At 43.2% G+C, this 27,232-nt stretch overlaps 1 protein-coding gene across 4 annotated transcripts in view; it reads left to right on the forward strand.

Annotated features, from left to right (window-relative positions):
• The window catches only part of NEK1 (NIMA related kinase 1), a 335,744-nt gene extending 308,739 nt beyond the window's left edge, over window positions 1-27,005 (forward strand). For all 4 annotated transcript variants that reach the window (XM_030191560.1, XM_030191562.1, XM_030191561.1 and 1 more), the window contains 2 exons: window positions 10,113-10,245; window positions 26,250-27,005. In XM_030191560.1, the coding sequence (XP_030047420.1) occupies window positions 10,113-10,245; window positions 26,250-26,263 (147 nt within the window). In that variant the 3' untranslated portion in view covers window positions 26,264-27,005. The remainder of the gene's footprint in view (window positions 1-10,112; window positions 10,246-26,249) is intronic.
• Window positions 27,006-27,232: the final 227 nt, after the last annotated feature.

A 27,232-nucleotide genomic window follows, 5' to 3' on the forward strand; every position in this document is an offset into this window, starting at 1 on the left:
GAGGCATCGGCCCTCTGCATCGGCGCCGAGACATCGGATAGCTGCATCGACGTCGGTGGTACCGGGACCTCATCTCCTGATGTCGTCGGACGGTGGTGCATCGGGTGGAGTGCAGGTGAGGGCTGTCCATTCCCCTGCTGGTGGCGGTGAGCCTTCGGGTGGGTCTCCCCCTACCCTGAGGGCTCCTGCGGTACAGCCCCCCCGGGATCGACCTGCTTCGACCTCGGCCCTGAGGAAGCGACGGATGGATTCTACGTCCTCCTCGTCGGTGCCGGGGAGCTCCGGTGACATGCTTCGGAAGAAGTCGAAGAAGCATCGACACCGGTCTCCTCCCCGCGTCGGCACCGAGAGCTCTGGGTCGCCGAGGGAGTCTACACGAGCATACACATGCGGAACAATGTGCGGCAGTTGGCGGGCTTGGTTGATGCTCTCCGCCCTGAGCAAGCCAAGCCTTTTCAGGAGGTGGTCAGGCAGCTGAAGGCGTGCAGAAAATTCCTGGCCAGAGGGGTGTATGACACCTTTGATGTTGCGTCCAGGGCCGCTGCTCAAGGTGTGGTGATGCGCAGGCTCTCATGGCTGCGTGCCTCCGACCTGGAAAATAGACTCCAGCAGCGGATTGCGGACTCGCCTTGCCGTGCGGACAATATTTTTGGAGAGAAAGTCGAGCAGGTGGTAGAGCATCTCCACCAGCGGGATACCGCATTCGACAAGTTCTCCCGCCGGCAGCCTTCAGCATCTACCTCTACAGGTAGAAGATTTTTTGGGGGAAGGAGGACTGTTCCCTACTCTTCTGGCAAGCGTAGGTACAACCCTCCTTCTCGACAGCCTGCGGCCCAGGCTAAGCCCCAGCGCGCTTGCTCTCGTCAGCAGCGTGCGCCTCAGCAAGGCCCCGCGGCTCCCCAGCAAAAGCAAGGGGCGAGCTTTTGACTGGCTCCAGCAGAGCATAGCCGACATCCAAGTGTCAGTGCCGGGCGACCTGCCGGTCGGGGGGAGGTTGAAAGCTTTTCACCAAAGGTGGCCTCTCATAACCTCCGATCAGTGGGTTCTGCAAATAGTCCGGCAAGGATACACCCTCAGTTTGGCCTCAAAACCTCCAAATTGTCCACCGGGAGCTCAATCCTACAGCTTCCAGCACAAGCAGGTACTTGCAGAGGAACTCTCCGCCCTTCTCAGCGCCAATGCGGTCGAGCCCGTGCCATCCGGGCAAGAAGGGCTGGGATTCTATTCCAGGTACTTCCTTGTGGAAAAGAAAACAGGGGGGATGCGTCCCATCCTAGACCTAAGGGCCCTGAACAAATATCTCGTAAAAGAAAAGTTCAGGATGCTTTCCCTGGGCACCCTTCTCCCCATGATTCAGCAAAACGATTGGCTATGCTCTCTGGACTTGAAGGATGCCTACACACACATCCCGATACTGCCAGCTCACAGACAGTATCTGCGATTTCAGTTGGGCACACGCCACTTCCAGTACTATGTGCTACCCTTTGGGCTCGCCTCTGCGCCCAGGGTGTTCACAAAGTGCCTAGCTGTAGTAGCAGCGGCACTTCGCAGGCTGGGGGTGCATGTGTTCCCATATCTCGACGATTGGCTGGTGAAGAACACATCCGAGGCAGGAGCCCTGCAGTCCATGCAGATGACTATTCGCCTCCTGGAGCTACTGGGGTTTGTGATAAATTACCCAAAGTCCCATCTTCTCCCAGCGCAGAGACTCGAATTCATAGGAGCTCTGCTGGATTCTCGGACGGCTCGCGCCTACCTCCCAGAGGCGAGAGCCAACAACTTGTTGTCCCTCGTCTCGCGGGTGCGAGCGTCCCAGCAGATCACAGCTCGGCAGATGTTGAAATTGCTGGGCCACATGGCCTCCACAGTTCATGTGACTCCCATGGCCCGCCTTCACATGAGATCTGCTCAATGGACCCTAGCTTCCCAGTGGTTTCAGGCTGCTGGGGATCTAGAAGACATGATCCACCTGTCCACGAGTTTTCTCGAATCCCTGTATTGGTGGACGATTTGGTCCAATTTGACTCTGGGACGTCCTTTCCAAATTCCTCAGCCACAAAAAGTGCTGACCACGGATGCGTCTCTCCTGGGATGGGGAGCTCATGTCGATGGGCTCCACACCCAAGGAAGCTGGTCCCTCCAAGAACGCGATCTACAGATCAATCTTCTGGAGTTGCGAGCGATCTGGAACGCTCTGAAGGCTTTCAGAGATCGGCTGTCCCACCAAATTATCCAAATTCAGACAGACAACCAGGTTGCCATGTACTATGTCAACAAGCAGGGGGGCACCGGATCTCGCCCCCTGTGTCAGGAAGCCGTCAGCATGTGGCTCTGGGCTCGCCGTCACGGCATGGTGCTCCAAGCCACATATCTGGCAGGTGTAAACAACAGTCTGGCCGACAGGCTGAGCAGGATTATGCAACCTCACGAGTGGTCGCTAAACTCCCGAGTGGTGCGCCAGATCTTCCAAGCGTGGGGCACCCCCTTGGTGGATCTCTTCGCATCTCGAGCAAACCACAAAGTCCCTCAGTTCTGTTCCAGGCTTCAGGCCCCCGGCAGACTGGCATCGGATGCCTTCCTCCTGGATTGGGGGGAGGGCCTCCTGTATGCTTATCCTCCCATCCCTCTGGTGGGGAAGACTTTGTTGAAACTCAAGCAAGACCGAGGCACCATGATTCTGATTGCTCCTTTTTGGCCGCGTCAGATCTGGTTCCCTCTTCTTCTGGAGTTATCCTCCGAAGAACCGTGGAGATTGGAGTGTTTTCCGACCCTCATCACGCAGGACGAAGGGGCTCTTCTGCATCCCAGCCTCTGGTCCCTGGCTCTCACGGCCTGGATGTTGAGAGCGTAGACTTTGCCTCTTTGGGTCTGCCAGAGGGTGTCTCCTGCATCTTGCTTGCTTTCAGGAAAGATTCCACTAAGAGGAGTTACTTCTTTCTATGGAGGAGGTTTGCCGTCTGGTGTGACAGCAAGGCCCTAGATCCTCGCTCTTGTCCTACACAGACCCTGCTTGAATACCTTCTGTACTTGTCTGAGTCTGGCCTCAAGACCAACTCTGTAAGGGTTCACCTTAGTGCAATCAGTGCATACCATTACCATGTGGAAGGTAAGCCGATCTCGGGACAGCCTTTAGTTGTTCGCTTCATGAGAGGTTTGCTTTTGTCAAAGCCCCCTGTCAAGCCTCCTACAGTGTCATGGGATCTCAATGTCGTTCTCACCCAGCTGATGAAACCTCCTTTTGAGCCACTGAATTCATGCCATCTGAAGTACTTGACCTGGAAGGTCATTTTCTTGGTGGCAGTTACTTCAGCTCGTAGAGTCAGTGAGCTTCAGGCCCTGGTAGCCCAGGCCCCTTACACCAAATTTCATCATAACAGAGTAGTCCTCCGCACTCACCCTAAGTTCTTGCCAAAGGTCGTGTCGGAGTTCCATCAGAACCAGTCAATTGTCTTGCCAACATTCTTTCCCCGTCCTCATTCCTGTCCTGCTGAACGTCAGCTGCACACATTGGACTGCAAGAGAGCATTGGCCTTCTATCTGGAGCGGACACAGCCCAACAGACAGTCCGCCCAATTGTTTGTTTCTTTTGATCCCAATAGGAGGGGAGTGGCTGTGGGGAAACGCACCATATCAAATTGGCTAGCAGATTGCATTTCCTTCACTTACGCCCAGGCGGGGCTGGCTCTTGAGGGTCATGTCACGGCTCATAATGTTAGAGCCATGGCAGCGTCGGTAGCCCACTTGAAGTCAGCCTCTATTGAAGAAATTTGCAAAGCTGCGACGTGGTCATCTGTCCACACATTCACATCTCATTACTGCCTGCAGCAGGATACCCGACGCGACAGTCGGTTCGGGCAGTCAGTTCTTCAGAACCTGTTTGGGCTTTAGGATCCAACTCCACCCCCCGAGGGCCCTGTTTGTTCTGTTCCAGGCTGCACTCTCAGTTAGTTGGTAAATTTTTTAGGTCAATCTCAGTTATGTCCTCGCCGTTGCGAGGCCCAATTGACCATGGTTGTTGTTTTGAGTGAGCCTGGGGGCTAGGGATACCCCATCAGTGAGAACAATCAGCCTGCTTGTCCTCGGAGAAAGCGAATGCTACATACCTGTAGAAGGTATTCTCCGAGGACAGCAGGCTGATTGTTCTCACAAACCCGCCCGCCTCCCCTTTGGAGTTGAGTCTTCCCTTGTTTCTCTTTTGCTACAATACGAGACTGGCCGGCTCGAGCCGGTTTCGGGCGGGAAGACGGCCGCGCATGCGCGGTGCGCGCGGGCGCGCGAGGGCTAGCAAAGGACTTTGCTAGGAAGATTCCGATTGGAGGGGCTGCCGTGGACGTCACCCATCAGTGAGAACAATCAGCCTGCTGTCCTCGGAGAATACCTTCTACAGGTATGTAGCATTCGCTTCTTCTAAATCCACATCCGACGGGGTCCCGTTTCGCCCATCTGAATCTTCGGGCTTTATTAAGGAATGTTATGTGCCATACTCCTGAAATCTAAAAATCAGTCAGTCATTAAGACTCACAATGTTAAATGGCCAAAATCCCAGAAACTCTGCAACACATGTGCGCTCACTCTTGCATTTATATTTAGGGAGTTCCTTAATAATAACATTTAAGAAAACATCAAAAACCTCTCCCACTCTCATAGCACTTAACATCTTAAGAGTTGAAACTTAGGAACAACTTACATCTTCACAGTCAGCATTCTTCCTTCTCACTGGTTTAGTGATCCCAGTGTCTAAACATGGTGCCCACATTTAAAAGAATGCTGATGCATGCAATCATGAAGTCAGCCAGCACAAGGAAACCACTGAATTCTCATTGCGGGTCTAGGTTAAGAGCCCTTAAACATGAATAGAAGAGGGAGCAAAGAAGAGGCAGTACTCCTTTAAGAGTTCAGTGATTCCCTTGTGATGGCTGATGTCATAATTGGATCAGCGTCCTTTTAAATGTGGGCACCATGTTTAGACACTGGGATCACTAAACCAGCAAGAAGGAAGAATGCTGAGTGTGTTTAGGAGACCAAAGTAGAATTATCCAGCTATTCAGTATATATGGGTGTGCAGAGAAGGGAAAAGAGTTGAAATGACTCTAAGGTTATGGCTAGTTCAGGTCACAAGTACCTGACTGAATCCCAAACAGTAGCAAGATTCATGCTACTGATCCCAGGGACAAGCACAGGCTTTCCCCATATCTGTCTCCGTAGTCTGTTATTGAGGTAGACATGGGGAAAACCACTGCTTCTCCCTGGGATCAGTAGCATGAATCTTGCTACTATTTTGGGATTCTGTCAGGTACTTGTGACTTGAATTGACCACTGTTGGAAGCAGGATACTGGGCTAGATGGACCATTGGTCTGACCCAGTATGGCTATTCTTATGTTCTTATGGCTTGAGGGGACTGGGCAGATAACTGTATTATCCACTGTGATAGAATAAGGAAAAGGGGAGAGTGGGTTTGAAACGAAAGAAAACATGGCCAAAATAGAACTCTTAATAGTTAAGGTGGTAGTGTGACAAGCTGTTCAGCTGACATTGCCAGCTGGATGAGACTGGGACTAGCTTCCGGGTCAGATGTCTGGTACAGAAAGATGGCAAACCTAGAAATCATTACATTTGATTGGTATAGTAGGTATTGCTTTACCCAAGGCCTTACAATCCAAGGAGGAAACTCTATTTATTTCTGGGCATTTGATATACTGCCATTCACAACACTTCATAGTGGTGTACAGAACCAGTGAGTGAAAATAGTCCAAAACTGGACAAATTGAAATAGGACTAATTTTGAGCTGGAACTAAGAGAGAAGCAAAGAGGAAGGGGATGAATGCATAATTGCCAACAAATTATGGAAAACAATAAAGGAGCAAAACTGGGAAAAGGAAAAGAATTTACGATTAGCTCCAAAAAGGGAGAAATATTACGTGTGGTTACACAAAACCAGAATTAAGAGAAAAGCCGTCTTCAGAGAAGCTTTTAATTTCTTAGCCAAAGTTTCTGTGTGAAGGTTGGTGGGCATTTAATTCCATAGAATAGAAGCCAGACAGCAAGATAGATCGTGATGATAGAAGGCACAGCTAGATCAGCAAAAGAATTATTCTATAAGAGGGCTGCCTTGATTCTGTTATAGAATACTAGCATAGACCAGCATTGGCAAACCTAAATTTGGCACACCTCAATACCCGGTCAATGGCAGTCATAAGTGCTCATGCCTTAGTGTGCTGTGCAATGAGCATAACTTATTATTCTATAATTTGCATAAGTTGGAGACACCCCCCCCCCATGCCCGTCCCATCCTCTGCCCATATATACACCCCATTGCAGCTACATGCTATAGCACTTATGCACTGTCTTATAGAACAGCGCACTTAAGCATGTAAATTCTGATTTTTGAGGCCAGTTATAGAGTGGTCTTTTCACATTTTTATTTGAGGAAATAGAGGGTGAAATGACTTGCCTAAGGACACAAGGATCAACAACAGGAGAAGTTGGATTAATGCCATTGTTTCCCAGTTTCTCAGCCTGATGCTGTAACCAATAGGCTACTCATCTGTTCAGTGGTGACAGAGTATCAAGAGAATGAGAGAAGAAGGGCTCAGGGTCACACCAGCTGATAGTAAAATAGCAGTGGAGGAGGATCCAACAAAGGATATATGTGAGGGTAATTTTATAACAGGGTGCATACAAACATTTTCAAAATCATGCCAGTTTTATGTGTATTGTGTAAAGGCAACATTGGAGCCTTACCTGTCTTGATAAAACAGACTCCCAGATCTATCTCCTGTAACATAGTAAATGATGCTAGATAAAGACCTATTTGGTCTATCTAGTCTGCCCAACAAGGTTACCAGAGTTGTATCTGGCACACTATACAGGTTACACTTTTTTTATTGATATATTTTTATTACTGTTTGTTCTTTGATACATTTGCCATATTTTGTTTGATTATGGTTTTTATTTTGATTGTACGATTGTTTTATTTTCATTCTGTTATCTACTGAGAACAGGTCTTTAAGATTAGTGGACTAGAAATATTTTAAAATAAATACATAATTTTTATTACTTTTTAAAAAACTGTTTATTTCCAGGAGCCATATGGGAGGGTATTTTTGTAAAATATTGCATAGGTATGGTGACCAAGTAGATACCTATATTAAGGCTATTTCATAAAGACACAGACACACCTGTGTGTCTTTCATAAAATATCAGCACAATAGCTGCTGAAATCATGACTAAAGTGCACACTGCAGAAGTACACATTGTGATAACATGAGCGAGCGTGGTCCAAGGATGCAACCAGAAGTTGCACAGTGGTAACATGAGCAAGCGTGGGCTGAGGATGCAACCAAAAGTTGCAAACACAACCAGACCACAGTTTAAAAATAAAACCAAAAGTCTAGTAATGTGATTCACACAAAACATGAATCTGTTTCTCTCAGAGGCTATTTGCTCAGTATTATATATAAGCAGCTGGAAGGGCAATAACAACCAAACAAAAATGGGACCTGGTTCTAACCAGACAATGGAAGAGTTACAGCATTCTCAGAGTATTAAAAAAAAAAAAAAGCTTTCTTACTTCACAGTTACCCCTCTGGTTCTTCAAAGGTACTTTGAATAAGCATATTATGGAGGTCTGTTTCTTCCTGCTTTGGGCCCCCCAGGACTGTCTCCCTTTGGTCTGCCCTGACTGAACCATGCCCTCCCTACAATCGCGCTAGGGCCTGGCCCCTAATGTGCCCCTGTGAGAGAATGTGCTTAAGGGGAACCACTAATTTCCTATATACTCCATCACACATGGGTAGGTGCATATTTTGTAACCTATGCATGTATGCTTCATGACTCCACCTGTGCTCACCCAAATGTCTCCCCTGAATACACTAACACCTAGGTCACATACAAGTATATGCCTTCTTGTCATAGCATGTACTTGTATGTGTGGGGTAGCTTTATAAAAGGCCTTCTACAAATATACATTAACATTTACACATGAAATGCCTTTATAGAATTACCCCTTTAAGGTTTAGCTAAATTATGTTTGGCATCATTCAAATTCTGTCAGGTAATTTATATTTTATAATAGGTTTACTATATTGATGAATGATATTCATTTTAATGCTTCTTTTGTATTGTGATCATTTATAGTTGATCTACTTAATTTCATTGTACTGTTACAGTATATATATTGTACACAGTTTATATATATATATATATATATATATATATATATATATATATATATATATATATAGTGTAATCCTGTCCCTGGGGAGGGGAAAACACTTCAGCCCTAGGGGCTGGAATAAGAGAGACAATCAGACTTAGATATAGGCGCAACCAGTAAAAATCTTTATTGGTATCTCAGTAAGCCAATACAAAATAATTGATCTCTCTTGAGCAGTCTCAGTTTGTCAGCTCCGGAGGATCCCTTCTCTGAGCTATCGATAAACTCCCTGAGCCCATAAGCCAGGCCCCCTCCCTGCCCATCTTCAAATCCTTGCTCAAAGCCCACCTCTTCAATGTCGCCTTCGGCATCTAACCACTACACCTCTATTCAGGAAATCTTGACTGCCCCAACTTGACATTTCGTCCTTTAGATTGTAAGTTCCTTCGAGCAGGGACTGTCCTTCTTTGTTAAACTGTACAGCGCTGCTTAACCCTAGTAGCGCTCTAGAAATGTTAAGTAGTAGTAGTAGTAGTCTCCACAGACCAGCTGCAGGAATAGCCCAAGATTCGTGTATTGGGGCAATCAAGTCCTTGCCCGAGGGCGTCAAAATGCGTAATCCTGTCCTTTGTCCCTGGGGAGGGGAAAACACTTCAGTCCTAGGGCCTGGAATAAGAGAGACAATTAGACTTAGATATAGGTGCAACCAGTAAAAATCTTTATTGGTATCTCACTAAGCCAATACAAAATAGTTCTCTCTGGAGCAGGTTGTCACCCAGTAGCCAGACGCACAGACTGAATAACAAAACTGCTCAGCAAAAACTTTCTTAGCCATCACATATATACTGTTGTAAGTTTCGTTTCTCCCAAATCATGTGATTTCTCCTAAACTAACTTATGGTCATATATGGATCTTCCTGTAATATTCTGTTATTTTTTTTATATGTATACATATATGGCAATTTCCTACATTGTATCATCCTCTCCTCTTGTGCGCACATGCACACTTTGTGGCAAATGGCTAATTCCTGATCAGTACAGTGTGCTCACAGCGTCCAAATAACCATGTAGCAAGCAAATAATAAATATTATAAGACACCTGGTGCCCTTCCTCTCTGAACACATATTTCCGTTGGAACATCTTGGGGTCAGCTAGGTCCTCAGTCTTTCATCACCACCAAGGTTATATCCAATTATATCTGCCTTATATGGACTGCATAGCCTCAGTTCCTCCTGTCACCTTGACATGTAACATGTACTCTCCATTTCCTGAGAAAGCACTGTAACTTACATGCAGCAGCAGGAAGAAACTAAAAATATGCTGAAGATAGCAAGGCTAAGAAAGCTGAGGGCTAGCAGAGCCATATTACAGGTCTAGTATAGGAAGGAATAAACAATATAATATATATGGGGTTATTGAAAAAACAGAAATGCTTAAACAAACTTTTTTCTCATACATCTTCTACTGCACTTTTATAAGGGAGTTTTTAAACCATTTGTTGCATTCAAAGTATTTTTATGTTTCAGTCATAAGTGCAATTTTATTCAATTTAAGAGTCCTAAAGGAAATGTTAGATTTCACATATTCTTTCCCTTTTTTCAGTCTTTTTTTATATGTAAATGTCAATAGCTGTCATTTATTATATTTCTCAAGTTTCTTTTAGGACAAATGGGGGAAATAAAAATGTTCAGTTATTGTTGCCAGCCTGAAGAGGTTGACAAAAGTTATTTGTTTTGGTCTTTGCTGTATAATACAAACTTTAAAAATTTCACATTAATCATATATTTTGAACTAGATAATGAGCTACTTAAAAATATACACCGACCAATAAAGAAAAACAAAAACAAGTGCAATCACACATTCATGGAAGCCAAAACCATCCCAGGCTGCTCCTCGCCAAAGAAATCTTTGAAGAATGTATTTAAATTTGAGAATTATTTTTTGTTTCGTGCAGGCCATTCATGAAGATGAAGATGAGAACATAGAAACATGCTCGACAATAGTTCAGAACATTCTAGGCAATGAGCATCAACATTTATATCCCAAGATACTTCATTTGGTCATGGCTGATGGAGTATATCAGGAAGGTAATATGTGCTCTTATTTACACAAATTTGTCACATTTGTATATTATGATGCTAGCCTTGAAAATATACTCTAAGTTGTCTTGAATGATGTATGATTCCTGGTACCTAGCAGGTCTGAATAACATACAAGTCAGAGGCATCCATTCTAATAAGAAAAGTCAGGTTTCCTTGTTGTCCATGCCAGACCAGTGGATTATGATTTCCTGTCAACAAATAGAGACAGAAAATAAAAAAACTCCAAGCTGACTTCACTGCCCTTGTGGAGGGTTTGTGCTGCATTCAGCGTCTCACTATTTCTCTGTCTTCTTCAGACGTAGCAGAAGCTACAAGTAAGCTACTTCTGGGTTGTCTATGGGCCCAGGTTCCTGGTAGATGAAAGACCTAAGAAGGTGGAGCATAGGCCATGCCTGAGAAACACTCTGGAAAGAGAGTGGGACCTTGTGAGACAGGTCCTAGGTGTGTCAAAGTGAGCAGTGCTAGACCTGTCCTTCCATAGAACCCTCGACCAAGGGATTGAGTGAGTGTGCCTTCTTTCTTCAGAAGGAAGAAAAAACCTTGCATGGCCACGGATCTCGTCAAACACTGCTCCTGCTGCAGTAAGCGGGACAGTGTCCAGCATGTGGCATTGGGAATCCTATTCTGGAGGAGTCCGATGAGGTAGAAGTTTCAGCAGTTTCCCCACATGGTGAAGGTGCCGGAAGACGCGACATCTGTAGAATTTACTGACCCAGTGGCCATCTTCCAGCACGGGTCTGGTACCATGCTCCCAGCTGTGTCAACTGGAGATTTCTTCTGCAAGCATATGCAGCCCCTGGCAGATTCATTCGGAGACACTGCGGAGGTAGTGCCAGCTGGATCATTTTCACCCAATTTTATTTTGCTTTTACATAAAGCTTACCTATTAAGGCAATCGGGTCAGGGAGCCAGTGCTTCTGTGCAGGAGGCCAATGTAACTCAATCCTGTTCTTCCTCCATGCAGCCTTCCAAGGATCCAGCTCCTAAGTATCGTCGGTGCACAAACATTAATGACCGAAAGTCTCTGGCTCCTCCATCTCCTCTGTTGTCAGAGGGAGAAGTCTCTGGGGCAGCCTGTCCTCAAGCACAGCTGGATTTGGAGGAAGCGGATATCCGATCAGAGGAGATTGATGATCCTACTGCAATCCGCATTTTTCTTAGGAAGGAACTTGTTCCCTTTATCACCAAAGCTATTGAGGCTCTAGATATCTCAGGATGCTCCTACTCCGGCTACTTCCAATCCTAAGATGGTCAGCACTAGGCATCTGCCTAAGTCCTTTCCAATACATAAAGCGATGCAGGAAATAATTTTTGCTCAATGGGATGTTCCCTTAGCTCCCTTAAGGGTGGTGAAGGCTATGGCCAGGCTTTACCCCGTGGCCCCTGCAGAACTGGAGAAGCTACGTACTCCTACAGTGGATGCACTTGTGACAGCTGTCACCAAGAAGACCACTCTGCCCATTGAGGGAGGGGTGGCTTTGAAAGATGTATAGGATTGGAGGTTAGAGACATCTCTTAAGCTGTCCTTTAACATGGCAGCTCTCTCATCACAGTCTGTAGTTCCTACGCTGTGCGGGCTTGTCTCAGTTGGTTGCAGCAACTTTCGGATGCCCTTCCAGGGTCTGAAACCCCAATTCCCGTTTAGTTGCCAGACGTGGAAAGAGGCCTGGCTTATCTAGCAGATTCTATATATGATTTGCTTCGTGCTTCAACAAAACAGATGTCACTAGCAGTTGCTGCCAGACGATTGATGTGACTCTGTCACTGGATGGAGGACTTGGTGTCTAAACAGCGCCTTATGAAGTTGCCTTTCAAGATAAAACTGTTTATGGGGAAGACCTCGAGAAATTAGTCAAGGACTTGGGGGATTCCAAGTCTCAGAGCTTGCTGGAGGACAAGGCTAGCCTGCTCCGTGCTCAGGGAACAACACTGGGAGGAGCATTCCCCTGATGAATACGAGTTTGGCTTACAGTCTGTGCTATTATTATTATTTTTTTTTTATTAAGCTTGCAGAATGATGCAGTATTAGCTGCTAGCTTCAAAATATTTTCTCTGTTTTCAATTTTTATTATGTAGGAGACATGCCACAAGTGTTCATGAATGTATTAACCAGTTATAAGCTGTTTTTGGAAGATGTTTAATAAAATATTGTGCAAAAAAGAAAAAAAAATTAATATCACAAAAGTGATTTTGAAGGGTAAATGATTTTAAAGAGCAGTGACTTCTTTGTTGGAGCCAGTTTTTGAATACGTCTTTAGTCTTCATTGATCTCATCTATGTATCTTCCTTGATAATAAAAAAAAAAGAGGAGATCACACACAGAGTCCCAAGAAAAGAATGGTCCTTTATTGAAACGGACACCCGATGTGGTCCATGTTTCTCCCACTCACAGGCTGCCTCGGGCTGTCGGTGCTAAAATAATATGCAAATATTAATGAATAAATGTGAATAAAATGTATTATTAGATTGTAAGCTCTTTGAGCAGGGACTGTCTTTCTTCTATGTTTGTGCAGCGCTGCGTATGCCTTGTAGCGCTATAGAAATGCTAAATAGTAGTAGGTCCACTTGCAACCATTTTTGAGATGCCTGCCATTATCATCCAGGCCATTCTCTATTGCAACAGTCACGTTTTCCCAGTAGACAGCCCTTTTGGTCTGACAAAAGGAACTCGCCCTCTTATAACCGGGCTCCCTCCGATGCCTGTCCCTCTCAATGATGGGGCACTGAGCCACTCCTTGAGCCCAATTGGGGGATGGCTGTCCCTGTTTCTAGAGGAGTGGGCCCGGATCACCACAGACAAGTGGGTCCTCAACATTTGAGAAGGCTACAAGTTAGAATTCTGTGCACCCATCACAGATTTCAGATTTTTTTTTTCTTGGAATCCCCTTGTGACAACTCTAAAAAGGCGGCCATTTGCTCGACGCTTCACAACTTAAGGGATATGGGAGAGTAGTCCTGATCTCTCAGGTAGAACAGCGCTCGGGTTGCTATTCTGTTTATTTTGTGGTGCCCAAACAGAAAGGGGACACCTTCCGACCAGTTCTCGACCTCAAGAAGGTCAACCAAGTTTTGAAAGTTCAAAATTTCTGCATGGAAATGCTACGCTCAGTGATTGCTACGGTACAACCAGGCAGATTCCTCATGGCCTCAAAGAGGCATACCTCCACATTCCCATTTGGCGTCCTCATTGCAAGTTCTTGCGAGTTGCAGTGCTTGGGCAGCACTTCCAATTTCAAGCAGTACCCTCCAGCCTGGCCACGGCACCTCGTCCCTTCTCCAAAGTTATGGTGGTCATGGCTGCCTTTTTACAGAAGAAAGGCATTCAGGTCCATCCCTATCTGGATGATTGGCTCATCTTGGAGCCATCGGTGCAGGAGAGCAAACAGGCCACTTCTCAGGTCATTTCACTACTTCAGTCCATGGTATGGATTATCAGTTCTCCCAAGAGCCAACTTGTATCCATTCAGATGTTGGAGCACTTGGGAGTGCGGTTTGTCATGGGTTGAGGTCAAGTATAATTTCTACAGCACCGAAGCATCAAGCAGCAATCGCAGATTCAAGCCCTTTTGCGGAGCCCTTCGCCTCGAGTTTGGAATTACGTTCAGGTCATGGGGTCCATGGCAGCGACTCTGGACATGCTGCTGTGGGCAAGAGCACATATGCACCCATTGCAGCTGTCCTTTCTGAACTACTGGTCCCTAGTGTCTCAGCTTTATCATCTGCGCCTCTGTTGGACTCTGGTAGCCCATCAAAGCATGTAGTGATGGCTTTGCAAGGCCAACCTGTATCACGGTCTCCCGCTGGCAACTCTACTGTGGACGATTGTTATGAGAGATGCGAGCCTCTCAGGATGAGGGGGCTCACTGTCTAACGCAGGTTGCACAAGGTCTCTGGTCTCCAGAAGAGGCTCTGTGGCCTATCAATCATCTGGAACTTTGGGCAGTTCGTTTAGCCTTGCTGGCATTTCTCCCTCTGGTGGAGGGCAAGCTGGTTTGGGTGTTCTCTGACAACGTAGCTATGGTGGCTTACATCAGTAGGCAAGGGGTCACGCACAGAGTAGATCTGGCGTACGAATTCCAGCTTCTCCTTCAGTGGGCAGAGTCCCACTTACAGGTGCTGTTGGCAACACATATTGCAGAATCTGAATGTTCAGGCGGACTATCTCAGCAGATATTCCTTGGACCATGCAGAATGGGAACTAGCAGAGTTGGCTTTTCGGCAAATCATGTGCCAATGAGGGTCACCAGTTGTGGAACTCATGGCGACTCAGTGCAATACCAAGGCCCCTTGGTTCTCCAGCAGATGGAGGGAGTTTGGTTCAGAATGAATTGATGCTCTTCTTTAGCCTTGGCCCATGGAGGTACTCCTTTATGTATTTCCCTCCTGGCCCATGATAGGCCGGGTGCTCCATCGAATTCATTTCCATCCCGGACAGGTGATTCTGGTGGCTCAGGATTGGCCATGTAACCCGTGGTATGCAGACCTAATTTGATTGTGGGTGGACGATTCTCTTCGTCTGCCAGATCTATCCAGGCTGTTAGTTCAAGGTCTGATTCAGATGGAGGATCCCTCCTGCTTTGGTCTTACAGTCTGGCTATTGAGCGGGAAAAGCTGAGAAAGAAGGGTTATTCTCCACAGTTTATTGCTTCTCTTCTTCAAGCAAAGAAGCAGTCTACCTTGACTACTTATGCCTGGGTGTGGTGAATCTTCGAATCTTGGTGTGCAGAGTGTGCAGTGTCTCAGTTTCAGGCTTCTCTTCCACAGATTTTAACCTTCTTGCAGGATGGCCTTATGCGTGGTTTGGCATACAATTCCCTACAGGTTCAGGTTGCAGCATTGTTATGTTATTGGGCCTTTTGCTTTCTTCCTTGGCAGCTCACCCACATGTAGTGCATTTTTTGAGAGGAGCAATTTGGCTTAAACCTCCGGTTCAATCTGTGTGTCCAGAATGGAATCTCAATCTGGTAATGCAAGCCCTTAAGAAAGCGCCATTTGAATCTTCTCGCTGGGCTTCTTTAAAGGATCTCATGCTGAAGACTGTTTTTCTTGTCACCATTGCATAGGCGCGACTGGTTTCCAAGCTCAAGGCGCCATCATGTTGGGAACCCTTCCTCTGTTTTTCCCTGGAGGGAGTAACGATACATACTGTTCCTTCCTTTCTGCCTAAAGTGATTTTGTCCTTTCATCTCGATCAGCAGTTGTTTTCACCGGCTTTTAGGGAAGAGGCTTACCCTCGAGAATTTGCTTCTTTGCGTCTTTTGGATTCCCATTCATTCATAGATAGCAGGAGCTACTGACAGCACACTCTCTCTGTTCTTGGAGACTTAACAAAAAGACAGTAAAGCATATGAAACAAAAAAAAGGCTTTCAGTACAGATTTGTCAGACTGCCTGTTGGTTTCATGTGGTGCTGTGTCAGGTTTGGACACAGTCAAGGGGTCTGAAGTGATCACATTCTCCCCTTTCTGCCCTTGCACTTGTTTCCAGTGTGCCTGGGAAAAAGTTTGGTGATGTGCTGCAAATAAGTCATGGCAGTACACCATGTCAAGTAGTGAACTACAAAAGTGTCCAATAGATATTATGTCCACATCATTAAAATGCAAACCAATAGCAATAATATTGTGGACAATGAACTTGTAGCACCCTTTTCCAAGACATGAAAAACATTTTTTAAATATAACTCATGCTGAATTTTTTTTAAATATGCCTTATCACTCAAATTTGAAAAAAAAAATACAAGGCTCAGCAGTGAGTAGTACAAAACAACTTACGCATCTAACTTCTCCTACATAAGCGCACAACTATGGAACGCACTCCCAAAAACTGTGAAAACAATCCATGACCACCTAAACTTCAGGAAATCACTAAAAACCAACCTCTTCAAAAAGGCTTACTCCACCGATCTAACGTAAACCCCCAAACCAGGCAACACAGCAATACCAATGATCATACTGGACAATATACAATCTTCACTCCCTTCAACCCTCACCTTCCTCATTCGACCACAACATAACCTTGTATTTGTTTCTCAACCGGACTTGGTGAACGCCTTTACGGTACTATGTAAGCCACATTGAGCCTGCAAATAGGTGGGAAAATGTGGGGTACAAATGTAACAAATAAATTTAAATGAAGAAATCAATCCACAAGGTGAATATTTAACCATAGCCCCATCATCAGATTCCTTTAGATAGATTGATAGATATAGATAAAGAAAGATATAGATATATTTTGTTTTTTCTTTTGCACACAAAACTTGTAGATAGCAATTCTGGACTCCAAAACATTTAAAATTCTAACAAATACACTTATCTCAATTCTTATTGAGGAGGAAATAGATGTGATCCAACAGCTGGATATATATCAGCCAGTGCAGTGGGTCATCATATAAATGATCCACTGCAATGGATCACATCTATTTCTTCCATGTCAAGAATTGAGAAGTGTACTTTTTACAATTTGAAATGTTGTGGAGCCTTGAATTGCTTTTTACAAGTTGTATGTGAAAAAGGAAAAAAAAAATGTTTAAAAAAGGAATCTGGTGATTGGGCTATTTAACACATGGATTGATATCCTCATTGAAATATACTGCTCATCTGTGAGTCTTATTTCTTTTTTTTCAAATGTGACTGGTAAAGCATATTTTTAAAAAAATCATTATGAGTTATATTTAAAAAAAAACATTCTCAGGTGTTAGAAAAAGAATTTAGAAATAGTTCACTGTCCACAATATTATTGTTGTTAGTTTATCATGTAAGCCCGTGGGCGTAATCAGAGAAGAGTTAGCATCATCCAAATGTAAAGCTGGATGCATTTCTCAGATTGAACTTGGTCTCCCGCGCTGGTGTGCAAGTGAACAGGGCCTTTCCAGTGCTGGGAACGGCAGACATTTTACAGTAGCATTATGAAAAATGAAAGGGAAGGGAAATGGGACTTGATATACCGCCTTTCTTAGGTTTTTGCAACTACATTCAAAGCGGTTTACGTATATTCAGGTACTTATTTTGTACCAGGGGAAATGGAGGGTTAAGTGACTTGCCCAGAGTCACAAGGAGCTGCAGTCGGAATCAAACTCAGTTCCCCAGGATCAAGGTCCACTGCACTAACCACTAGGCTACTCCTCCACCTCTCTACCGCTCTCTTTCCTTCTGATAGATGAATGGGGAAATTTTGTAGAGACTACATCTACCGTGAGGCTTGGCAGAGCCTGTGTTGCAGCTCTCAAAAGTTAATATTTTCTGCAGGTGACCTCAGAGTCATGCCAGAGTTCCTCTCTAACCCCTCCCCACCCCTACTAGAAGAATAATAGTAGGAGCAGCCTGCAGAACCGGCTCTCTGCCTTTCTACTCAGGTGAAGCTTCCCAGAGTACTTTTAGGGCCAAATTAGTTTTGTGATGTGTGAAGACCACTGCAGTTTGAGAATACCAAATATCTTCTTTTATCGAGGTATATCTGAGGTATATCTTTTTCATCTACGTCACATATGTTCAGTCCTTTATTATTTTCATAAGGTAAATCTTCTTTTACTTTTAATCTAAGCTACTAATTATTAAAACATGGACATGGACTGCCACTATCATCCCTAAGAAGGATTTCAAGGGTCCAAAATGCCACTCTCAGACTTAGCCATTCAGCCAATAAGTATGATCATTTCCCTTCTCTCGTTTTCTTGGAGAATTATTGGCTGTTTGTCCCATACAGAATTTAATTAAAGAAGCAAAATTCTTAAGTCTGGGCAACCTGCCTGTTTAACACCTTTCTAGGGGCAGTTTCTCCAAATGGATCAGTTTTGTGCATAACATGACAGGAATGAACCTCACTCCTAAGCCAGGGCATGTGGAGTGTGATCTCAGTCTCTCAAATTTACTACTACTACTACTATTTAGCATTTCTATAGCGCTACAAGGCATACGCAGCGCTGCACAAACATAGAAGAAAGACAGTCCCTAAATTTACTGCTGATGCTCACTGTAGAAGTTGCATTGTGCCAGAGAGCTTCCCTGTGGAGTTCGTAAAATGTAGCATGTGTAGTCTACCTATCCCAGATATTTGATCATGCCTGTGGGGAAATGTTTCTGTATTTCTGTAATTAATATTCATGGTATCCAATTTTGGTAATTTGAAAGTTTGTTTGGGTTGATGCTATTTCTTTGGATTGGCCTAATCTCTTTTATATATTGTAATCCGCACAGATCCAGAAGTGGTTTTGAGTGGAATATAAATTGTACTGTATTCGTTCCACATTTTCTTGGTCTCAGATTGCATTTTTTGGCATTTAAGGATCTTCCCTCTCTCCATGCACGTCACAGAGTAATCTTAGTGTTTTTCTCTTTTACACTATGTCCGTTTTTCTTGCTTCCAGTTTTTTATGTATTGGGATGGGGATGTCCCAAGTGATAAGAACCTTGTCATTTTCTACAGTTCTCTTAGGGTCATGATCCCAATACTTTTCCGGTACACTGATGATATAATGTTTACAAAGTTTCCAGTGTATGAGATGTGCCACCTTGTTGTGCCTTTCCATATACAAATGTTCTGCCATCAGCACTTTGCAGCCAGCAATGAGATGAGTAATCATTTCCAGCTCTTCCTTACAGAATCTAGAAATGTCAGTTGTACTGGTTTTTTTCTGTGCTCACCGTGAACATTCCCATCTGTAATCTGTTATCCTAAGCTGCAACTATCAGTCTCTCATCCTTAGTTTTCAGTTCTCCTCTTCTTAACCATTCATGTGTTCATGCTTGATCCACATATGGTTCCTGGAGTGGCTCTTTATATTTACCACTGTATTTGCCATTTGTTTTTCCATGTTTAAGAACATACTGTAAGAATAGCCATACTGGGTCAGACCAATGGTCAATCTAGCCCAGTATCCTGCTTCCAGCAGTGGCCAATCCAGGTCACAAGTACCTGGCAGAAACCCAATTAGTAGCACCATTCCATGCTACCAATCCCAGGGCAAGCAGTGGCTTCCCCCATGTTCATCTATTTATTTATTTATTGCATTTGTATCCCACCTCTTTGCAGGCTCAAAATGGCTTACAATTCATCATGGATATTGGAAGTAGAAGAGAATATACATTTGGTTACAGAGGATTAGGAGTTACATGGTGATGAAATATATAATAGTATTAAGCAGCAGACATTATAAAACAATTCTGGAAGTTTTAGAGGTTATGAAGTTACTCATGTTGATCTTTGTGATATATCTTGTCGAAGAGATAGGTTTTCAGTAATTTTCGGAAATTGGTCAGTTCATAAGTCGTTTTCAGGTTCCGTGGCAACGAGTTCCATAGTTGTGTGCTCGAATAGGAAAAGGTAGATGCATGCATCAGTTTGTATTTCAGACCTTTACACTTGGGAGGATGAAGATTAAGGAAAGTGCGAGAAGATTTTTTTGCATTCCTTAGTGGTAATTCTATTAGATCTGACATGTAGGCAGGAGCGTTACCATGGATTATTTTATGGACTAGGGTGCAGAGTTTGAATGTGATGTGTTCTTTTAGTGGAAGCCAGTGTAGTTTTTCTCGTAGGGGTTTCGCGCTTTCGTATTTTGATGAGCCGAATATTAATCTGGCTGCCGTGTTCTGGGCCGTTTGGAGCTTTTTAAGTATTTGCTCTTTGCAACCGGCGTAGAGTGAGTTACAGTAGTCCAGATGACTGAGTACCAATGATTGTACCAGATTGCGGAAGACAGTCCTTGGGTAAAATGCTCTAATTCTTTTTAGTTTCCACATTGAATGAAACATCTTTTTAGTTGTGTTTTTCGCATGATTCTCAAGAGTTAGGTGTCGATCGATGGTGACTCCAAGAATTTTTAGGGTGTTCGAGACTGGTAGATTTAATTTCGGTGTGTTAATGGTAGTAAATTTATTCTTATTGTATTGCGAGGTGAGTACTAGACATTGGGTTTTCTCTGCATTCAGTTTAAACTGAAATGCATCTGCCCAGGAGTTCATGATGTGCATGCTTTGCATGATTTCGTTGGAGATTTCTCTTAGATCCTGTTTGAATGGTATGAAGATGGTTACGTCATCAGCGTATATATATGGGTTTAGGTTCTGATTCGATAGTAGTTTGGCCAAGGGTGTCATCATTAGGTTGAATATGGTTGGTGAAAGGGGGGAGCCCTGTGGAACTCCGCATTCAGGTGTCCATGTAGCTGATGTGGTCGAATTTGATGTCACTTGATATGAGCGTGAGGTTAGGAACCCCTTGAACCAATTGAGAACGTTACCTCCAATTCCGAGGTATTCGAGGATGTGTAGTAAAATTCCATGGTCAACCATGTCAAATGCGCTTGACATGTCGAATTGTAGCAGTAGGATGTTGTTGCCGTTTGCTATCAGTTGTTTGAGTTTGGTCATGAGCGAGACTAGTACGGTTTTGGTACTGTGATTAGAGTGAAATCCTGATTGGGAGTCGTGTAAAATTGAGAACTTGTCTAGATAATCCGTAAGTTGATTGGTTACCAAGCCTTCTGTTATTTTGGTAATTAAGGGGATGGATGCTACTGGTCTGTAGTTCGTTAGTTCATTAGCATTTTTCTTTGCATCCTTGGGTATAGGGGTGAGTAAAATATTACCTTTCTCTCTTGGGAATAGTCCGTTTTGTAGCATAAAGTTTACGTGGTTTGTTAGGTCCGTTATAAATTGTTGAGGGGCCGACTTCATGAGGTTGTTTGAGCATATGTCCAATTTGCAGTGAGACTTGGCGAATCTTTTCAGTGTTTGTGAGATGAGAACTTCCGGTAGAATTGTGAATTCGGTCCAAATCCTGTCAGCTGGATAGATTCCGGGGTCTGGATCTAGGCAGTCTAGGATTGTGGTGTATTCGATGGGGCTAGCAGGTATTTTGAGTCGCAATTGTATGATTTTCTCCTTAAAGTATTTCGCCAAGTCATCAGCTCCTGGTATATCTTTGCTGTTGTTGGTGACTGGGGTGGTGTCCAGAAGTTTATTGACGAGTAGGAAGAGTTTGTGTGTGTCTTTGTAATTTGATCCAATTTCAGTTTTGTAGTATTGTCTTTTGGTTTGCCTTATGGTATATTTATATTTCCTTCGGAGTTGCTTCCAAGCGTTAAGTGTGGGCTCGTCTTTCTTTTTGTTCCACGCACGTTCTAGTTTCCTGACTTGTGTTAGTTTTTTCAATTCTTCATTGAACCATGGTATTGAGTTCTTTCTGTGCGAGGTTCTGGTTTGGATTGGGGCAATGTTATCTAGTATTAATTTGCATCTGTTATCCCATATGGAGAGGAATTGGATTGTGTCTGTTTCTATTGTCCATTCGTCGTGGTAGATCTGTTGCCAGAATTTAACCGGATCGATTTTTCCTCTTGTAGTGTAGGTTTTTCGTATTTGTTTGTTAGGTGAGTCTTTCATTCTCCATTGGAGGGTGATATGTGCTTTGTAATGGTCTGACCACGGTATAGGTGACCATTTAGTGTATATTAATTTGAGGTTTGCGTCGTGGTCAAATCTTTGTGTTATGATGTCTAATGTATGTCCTTTTTTGTGTGTTGGTTGCGTATTTGATCCTTGTAGATCCCATAGTTGTAAGAACTCTACAGTCTTGGGTGTTTGTTTTGGTGAGATCTTCCATGTGTAGGTTAATATCTCCTATTATGATGAGGTTAGAGGAAGAAATACAGGTGTTCGAGATGAAGTCCATGAAGTGTATTTGGCAGTCTCGCCAATTGCTTGGTGGTCTGTAAAATATGACTGCGTTAAGGTGTTCCTGCAATTTTGGGTGACTGATTCTTATGGAGGCGATCTCTAGTAGTGGCACTATGGATTCAGCGATGTTTGTGATGTTAAACTCAGATTTGTATATTATAGCTATTCCTCCTCCTCTTTTTCCATTTCTTGTTCAGTGTGTGATTTTGTATCCTGGTGGGCATAATTCTAGGATTATAGGATCTTGATGGTTGAGGTCCCAGATTTCAGTAATGAATAGGAAGTCGAGGTTGTCCGCAGTGATCCAGTCGGTTATATTCTCTGTTTTGTTCACTGCTGATCTGGCGTTTACATATCCCATTTGAATTAACTGGTATGGTTCGGTTAGGGGCATTGATGTCTTAATTTTTATTAGTTGCCTGTTTTCCTGATGTCTGGTTTTGTTATGCCCTTTCTTCCCTTTCTGTTGATTCTTTCCATATATATTTGATTTTTCTTTTAATTGGTTATTGTTCTTTTGTATTGGTGGGTTATCTCAATAACAGACTATGGACTTTGCCTCCATGAACTTGTCTAAATCTTTTTTTTTTTGCTGACTCATTTAAAAAAAATCTTTTTCTCATACTTTGTATGCTCTGTTGGTTCATTCCCTATACCTATAGGTGGATTGTCACTCATTCCTTCTACTCGTCGGAATACCTAAGCTTAATGATGGAACTAGATTCTGGGCACTTGCTCTCATACTTCAGCACATTTTGCATATTTGGATCTGTTGATGCTGTTAAACAGGCCTGAAGTCCTGTAATGGTAGCTCTGAGGCCCATTCCTCCTTTGGCTCTAGGAATGTACAGTCTTGGCATACACTGATTCTTATAGATGACCTTGTGGTCATGGAGGAGTTTTCTTGTTTGCATATCCAGTCTACAAAACCAAAGCTGTATGAGACTGCAGGAATTGCTGGGAATATATACAGAAACCAATCATTTAAAAAATGTATTATTCTAAGATAAAAATTTGAGTCAGAAAATTTTAAATTGTTTACAAAACAATTTATAATGATCTATAGCCCTAACTTCAGTAAGTAAGGCATTCCACCACTTTGCTGCCTGATAAGCTAATGTAAGAGAAATAGCGGATTTATAGATCACTTTTTTTTACATTTGGAAATTACAGGTCTAGCTGCCGTCTAGTGATTCAGTCACGTTTTCTCACATGATATTCAACCAAATCAACCATGTATTCAGGTGTCTGACCATGTAATATTAGGAAAGCCAATGTGCATAGTCTGAAAATTGATCTGGCCTCAACTGGTAACCAGTTTAATTCTTTAAATAAAGGTGTAATTCTACCAAAGTTGGATGACCTAAAAATCAGTCTTGCTGCTGTATTCTGCAGTGTTTGCAACTTTTTGTGGGTTTCTTTACAACCAATGTAAATAATCCAAGTATGATAGAACTAATGTTTGTAGCACAACAAAGAGAGGAAGCAAAGTACAAACAAAAGTCCAGAACGCAAAGAAAAAAGTACCAGTAGCCTTCAAAATAGGGACACAGATCCTTTAATCATACGCTTTTGTAAAACAATCCTGCGAGAGACCCGACATGGGCTGTGTTTCGTCACTAAGCACCTGCGTCGGGTCACAAAGAATTGCAGGAACAACGTGCAGCAATGTTGTTCATCTCAACAAGAGTATTGGAGGCAACGTGCAGCAATGTTGTTTGTCTCAACAAGAGTATTTTTTTGAGGGGGTAAGCAAACATGTGGACAATGGGGAGCCGGTTGATATTGTATATCTGGATTTTCAGAAGGCGTTTGACAAAGTGCCGCACGAAAGACTCCTGAAGAAATTGCAGAGTCATGGAATCGGAGGTAGGGTATTATTATGGATTAAGAACTGGTTGAAAGATAGGAAGCAGAGAGTAGGATTGCGTGGCCAGTATTCTCAGTGGAGGAGGGTAGTTAGTGGGGTCCCGCAGGGGTCTGTGCTGGGTCCGTTGCTTTTTAATGTATTTATAAATGACCTAGAGATGGGAATAACTAGTGAGGTAATTAAATTCGCCGATGACACAAAATTATTCAGGGTCGTCAAGTCGCAGGAGGAATGTGAACGATTACAGGAGGACCTTGCGAGACTGGGAGAATGGGCGTGCAAGTGGCAGATGAAGTTCAATGTTGACAAGTGCAAAGTGATGCATGTGGGTAAGAGGAACCCGAATTATAGCTACGTCTTGCAAGGTTCCGCGTTAGGAGTTACGGATCAAGAAAGGGATCTGGGTGTCGTCGTCGATGATACGCTGAAACCTTCTGCTCAGTGTGCTGCTGCGGCTAGGAAAGCGAATAGAATGTTGGGTGTTATTAGGAAGGGTATGGAGTCCAGGTGTGCGGATGTTATAATGCCGTTGTATCGCTCCATGGTGCGACCGCACCTGGAGTATTGTGTTCAGTACTGGTCTCCGTATCTCAAAAAAGATATAGTAGAATTGGAAAAGGTACAGCGAAGGGCGACGAAAATGATAGTGGGGATGGGACGACTTTCCTATGAAGAGAGGCTGAGAAGGCTAGGGCTTTTCAGCTTGGAGAAGAGACGGCTGAGGGGAGATATGATAGAAGTGTATAAAATAATGAGTGGAATGGATCGGGTGGATGTGAAGCGACTGTTCACGCTATCCAAAAATACTAGGACTAGAGGGCATGAGTTGAAGCTACAGTGTGGTAAATTTAAAACGAATCGGAGAAAATTTTTCTTCACCCAACGTGTAATTAGACTCTGGAATTCGTTGCCGGAGAACGTGGTACGGGCGGTTAGCTTGACGGAGTTTAAAAAGGGGTTAGATAGATTCCTAAAGGACAAGTCCATAGACCGCTATTAAATGGACTTGGAAAAATTCCGCATTTTTAGGTATAACTTGTCTGGAATGTTTTTACGTTTGGGGAGCGTGCCAGGTGCCCTTGACCTGGATTGGCCACTGTCGGTGACAGGATGCTGGGCTAGATGGACCTTTGGTCTTTCCCAGTATGGCACTACTTATGTACTTATGTACTTATGTAACGTGCAGCAATGGTGTGTTTTCCCTCTTCGCATATAGTCAAATAAAAAGATGCAGTCAAGTGAAACGATGCTTTCAAATGAAAAGACGCTCTCCTTCAGTTATGGAGTCCGTGAATAGTCCTGTTCAAAATATCTTCTGCTCCTGCTCAGTTTTCAGTGTCCCAAAAACCTTCTTTGAAGCAGCCTGGACTTCTAGTTCAAAAGTCAGGAGTTTATCAAGGATAATACCTAAAACATTTTAAGTTGGGATTCCAAGTTGTATTTTATTCCATCAATTACCAGTTTGGACTTTGGGATAAAATAAAACTGGATACCACCAAAAACTTGTTTTTTTTTCTCAACTTAATTTTAATCGATGGGCAGATGCCCAGGTCTCTACTAAATTAATATACTGAACAACTAACTCTATATCCCTTAAAATGGTATAAAGGTAGTAATGTCATCTGCATAAATGAAGGAATGGAAGCCAACTGCCAACAACTTCAAACCTGAAGAAGCCATCAAGACATTGAACACTATAGGGAATAGAATGGAATGAAGTAGGGGAAGATATAATGTGACAGGGTTTTTGGTCAATGTATCCTGCAAGGTCCCTGAGAGTAGAACCCAGCTTCAGCCCCTCTGGTCCATTTTTATTAGTTCAGGTTGCATGCGATGAGCAAAATCTTACACAAATTGAAATACTCTCAGCAAAAATACGTTTACTTGTAATCATGTTCTGTTTTTGCCCTTCTTTCATCCAAAGGCAGTTGGCAGCCAGGGAGTCCCACTTGTGGGGTTTTCTGTATGTGTCCAGAGAAGATAAAATTGTTTACTTGTAACAGATACTTCTTAGAAGACAGTAAGATACCGATTTGCACATACCCTCACCCCTGGAGTTAGCTGTTAACAAAAATGCTTTATATAGATCTGAAGGGGGCCCTGTGGAAAGTCAATAGCATGGGGATAACCTGCATATTGTGTCCTGCTGTCCTGAGAGTGCCTGTTATAAGCAAGCAACTTTCATGCTTATTCTTAATTACTGAATAGACTTGTTATGCATTTTTGGCAAGAAGAGTAACACATTTCAGAAAAAATGGACATGGAGCAAATCCATAAGCCCATGAAAATTGGATTTAATGCAGATTGCCATTGGGAATCAGTTATGGTGGTCCTGCCTTAGTGTAAGGTGTTTCGTATTAGATTATTTTTAAAAAGTTGTTGCATGGTAAAAAAAAAAAAATGTTCTCCATTAACTTCCTTGTGTGTTTTGTTTCCATTTGACAGACAATGATGAATAATTTACACTCAGGAATTTTCTTGCTCTCTGCCATATGCTGCTGGGGGAGAACAAAGGCTCCAAGTTTGTTACATACTGGTATTTTGCTAAATGTGAAGTATTAAAATAATTTCTTGGAATGCAGGGCATGAGGGAGAGTTTTAAAGTGAAGCATGCTGACTGTATGAAGGTGAGGGGTCGGGTGGGAAAGCCATGTTTTAATTTATACTTTTCCGGTACAAACTATATTATGGTTTTGAGTATGTAGCCCAACGCAAAACACACACAGAAGCTCTTATAGAGTGTGTGTTAAAGCTGATAACCTACAGCTATCATGTAAGAAGTTGACCTCTACAATGATAGCAATCTTAGACATTAAGTTTAAGCAGTGGTTGTAGAAGATTGTGACAGACCTTTTAATGTACAGAAAATGACCTTTTCTATTTCTAAATACTAAAGACTGCCCTCAGCAAGTTAAGGTACATATTTCAGTAATAAAATATTACATGGGCCAGTTTGTAGCTGTTCTGAAAATAAATTTGCATTTTTTAAAGATTTGTTTTCTGTTTATTTTTTTCCCTTTCTTTGTTGCATTGCTTTTCAAAGATATAAAAGATGTAAGCATGTCACAGCCTACAGAAACTGTTGGAAAGTTTTCATTATTACTGGCAACCAGACTTGGAAATTTAAAAAGTTAGTCTATATATTATCTTGTATCACTAAGTTAAAGTTGGTATTATGTACATTATTTCTAATGTTCTAAAATAAAGACTTAATTTTTGTATGCTTGTTTATTTCTCTGGTGGTTGTGGTCATTTCTTTCTATGTCAAGAATGCACCCTAAGAAAGGAAATGATCCATAAAGTACAATACAGTACCTTTCCACAGGAATAAAATATACTGTGTGAAACTGGAAGAAAGGAGGATCAGAAGTGGGGGACAATAAATATGCCAGCAAAGAATGTGGCAGTAGATAATGATCAGTCTTCTT

The sequence above is a fragment of the Microcaecilia unicolor genome, chromosome 2, assembly GCF_901765095.1.
Source record: "Microcaecilia unicolor chromosome 2, aMicUni1.1, whole genome shotgun sequence".
Taxonomy (NCBI): Eukaryota; Metazoa; Chordata; class Amphibia; order Gymnophiona; family Siphonopidae; genus Microcaecilia; species Microcaecilia unicolor.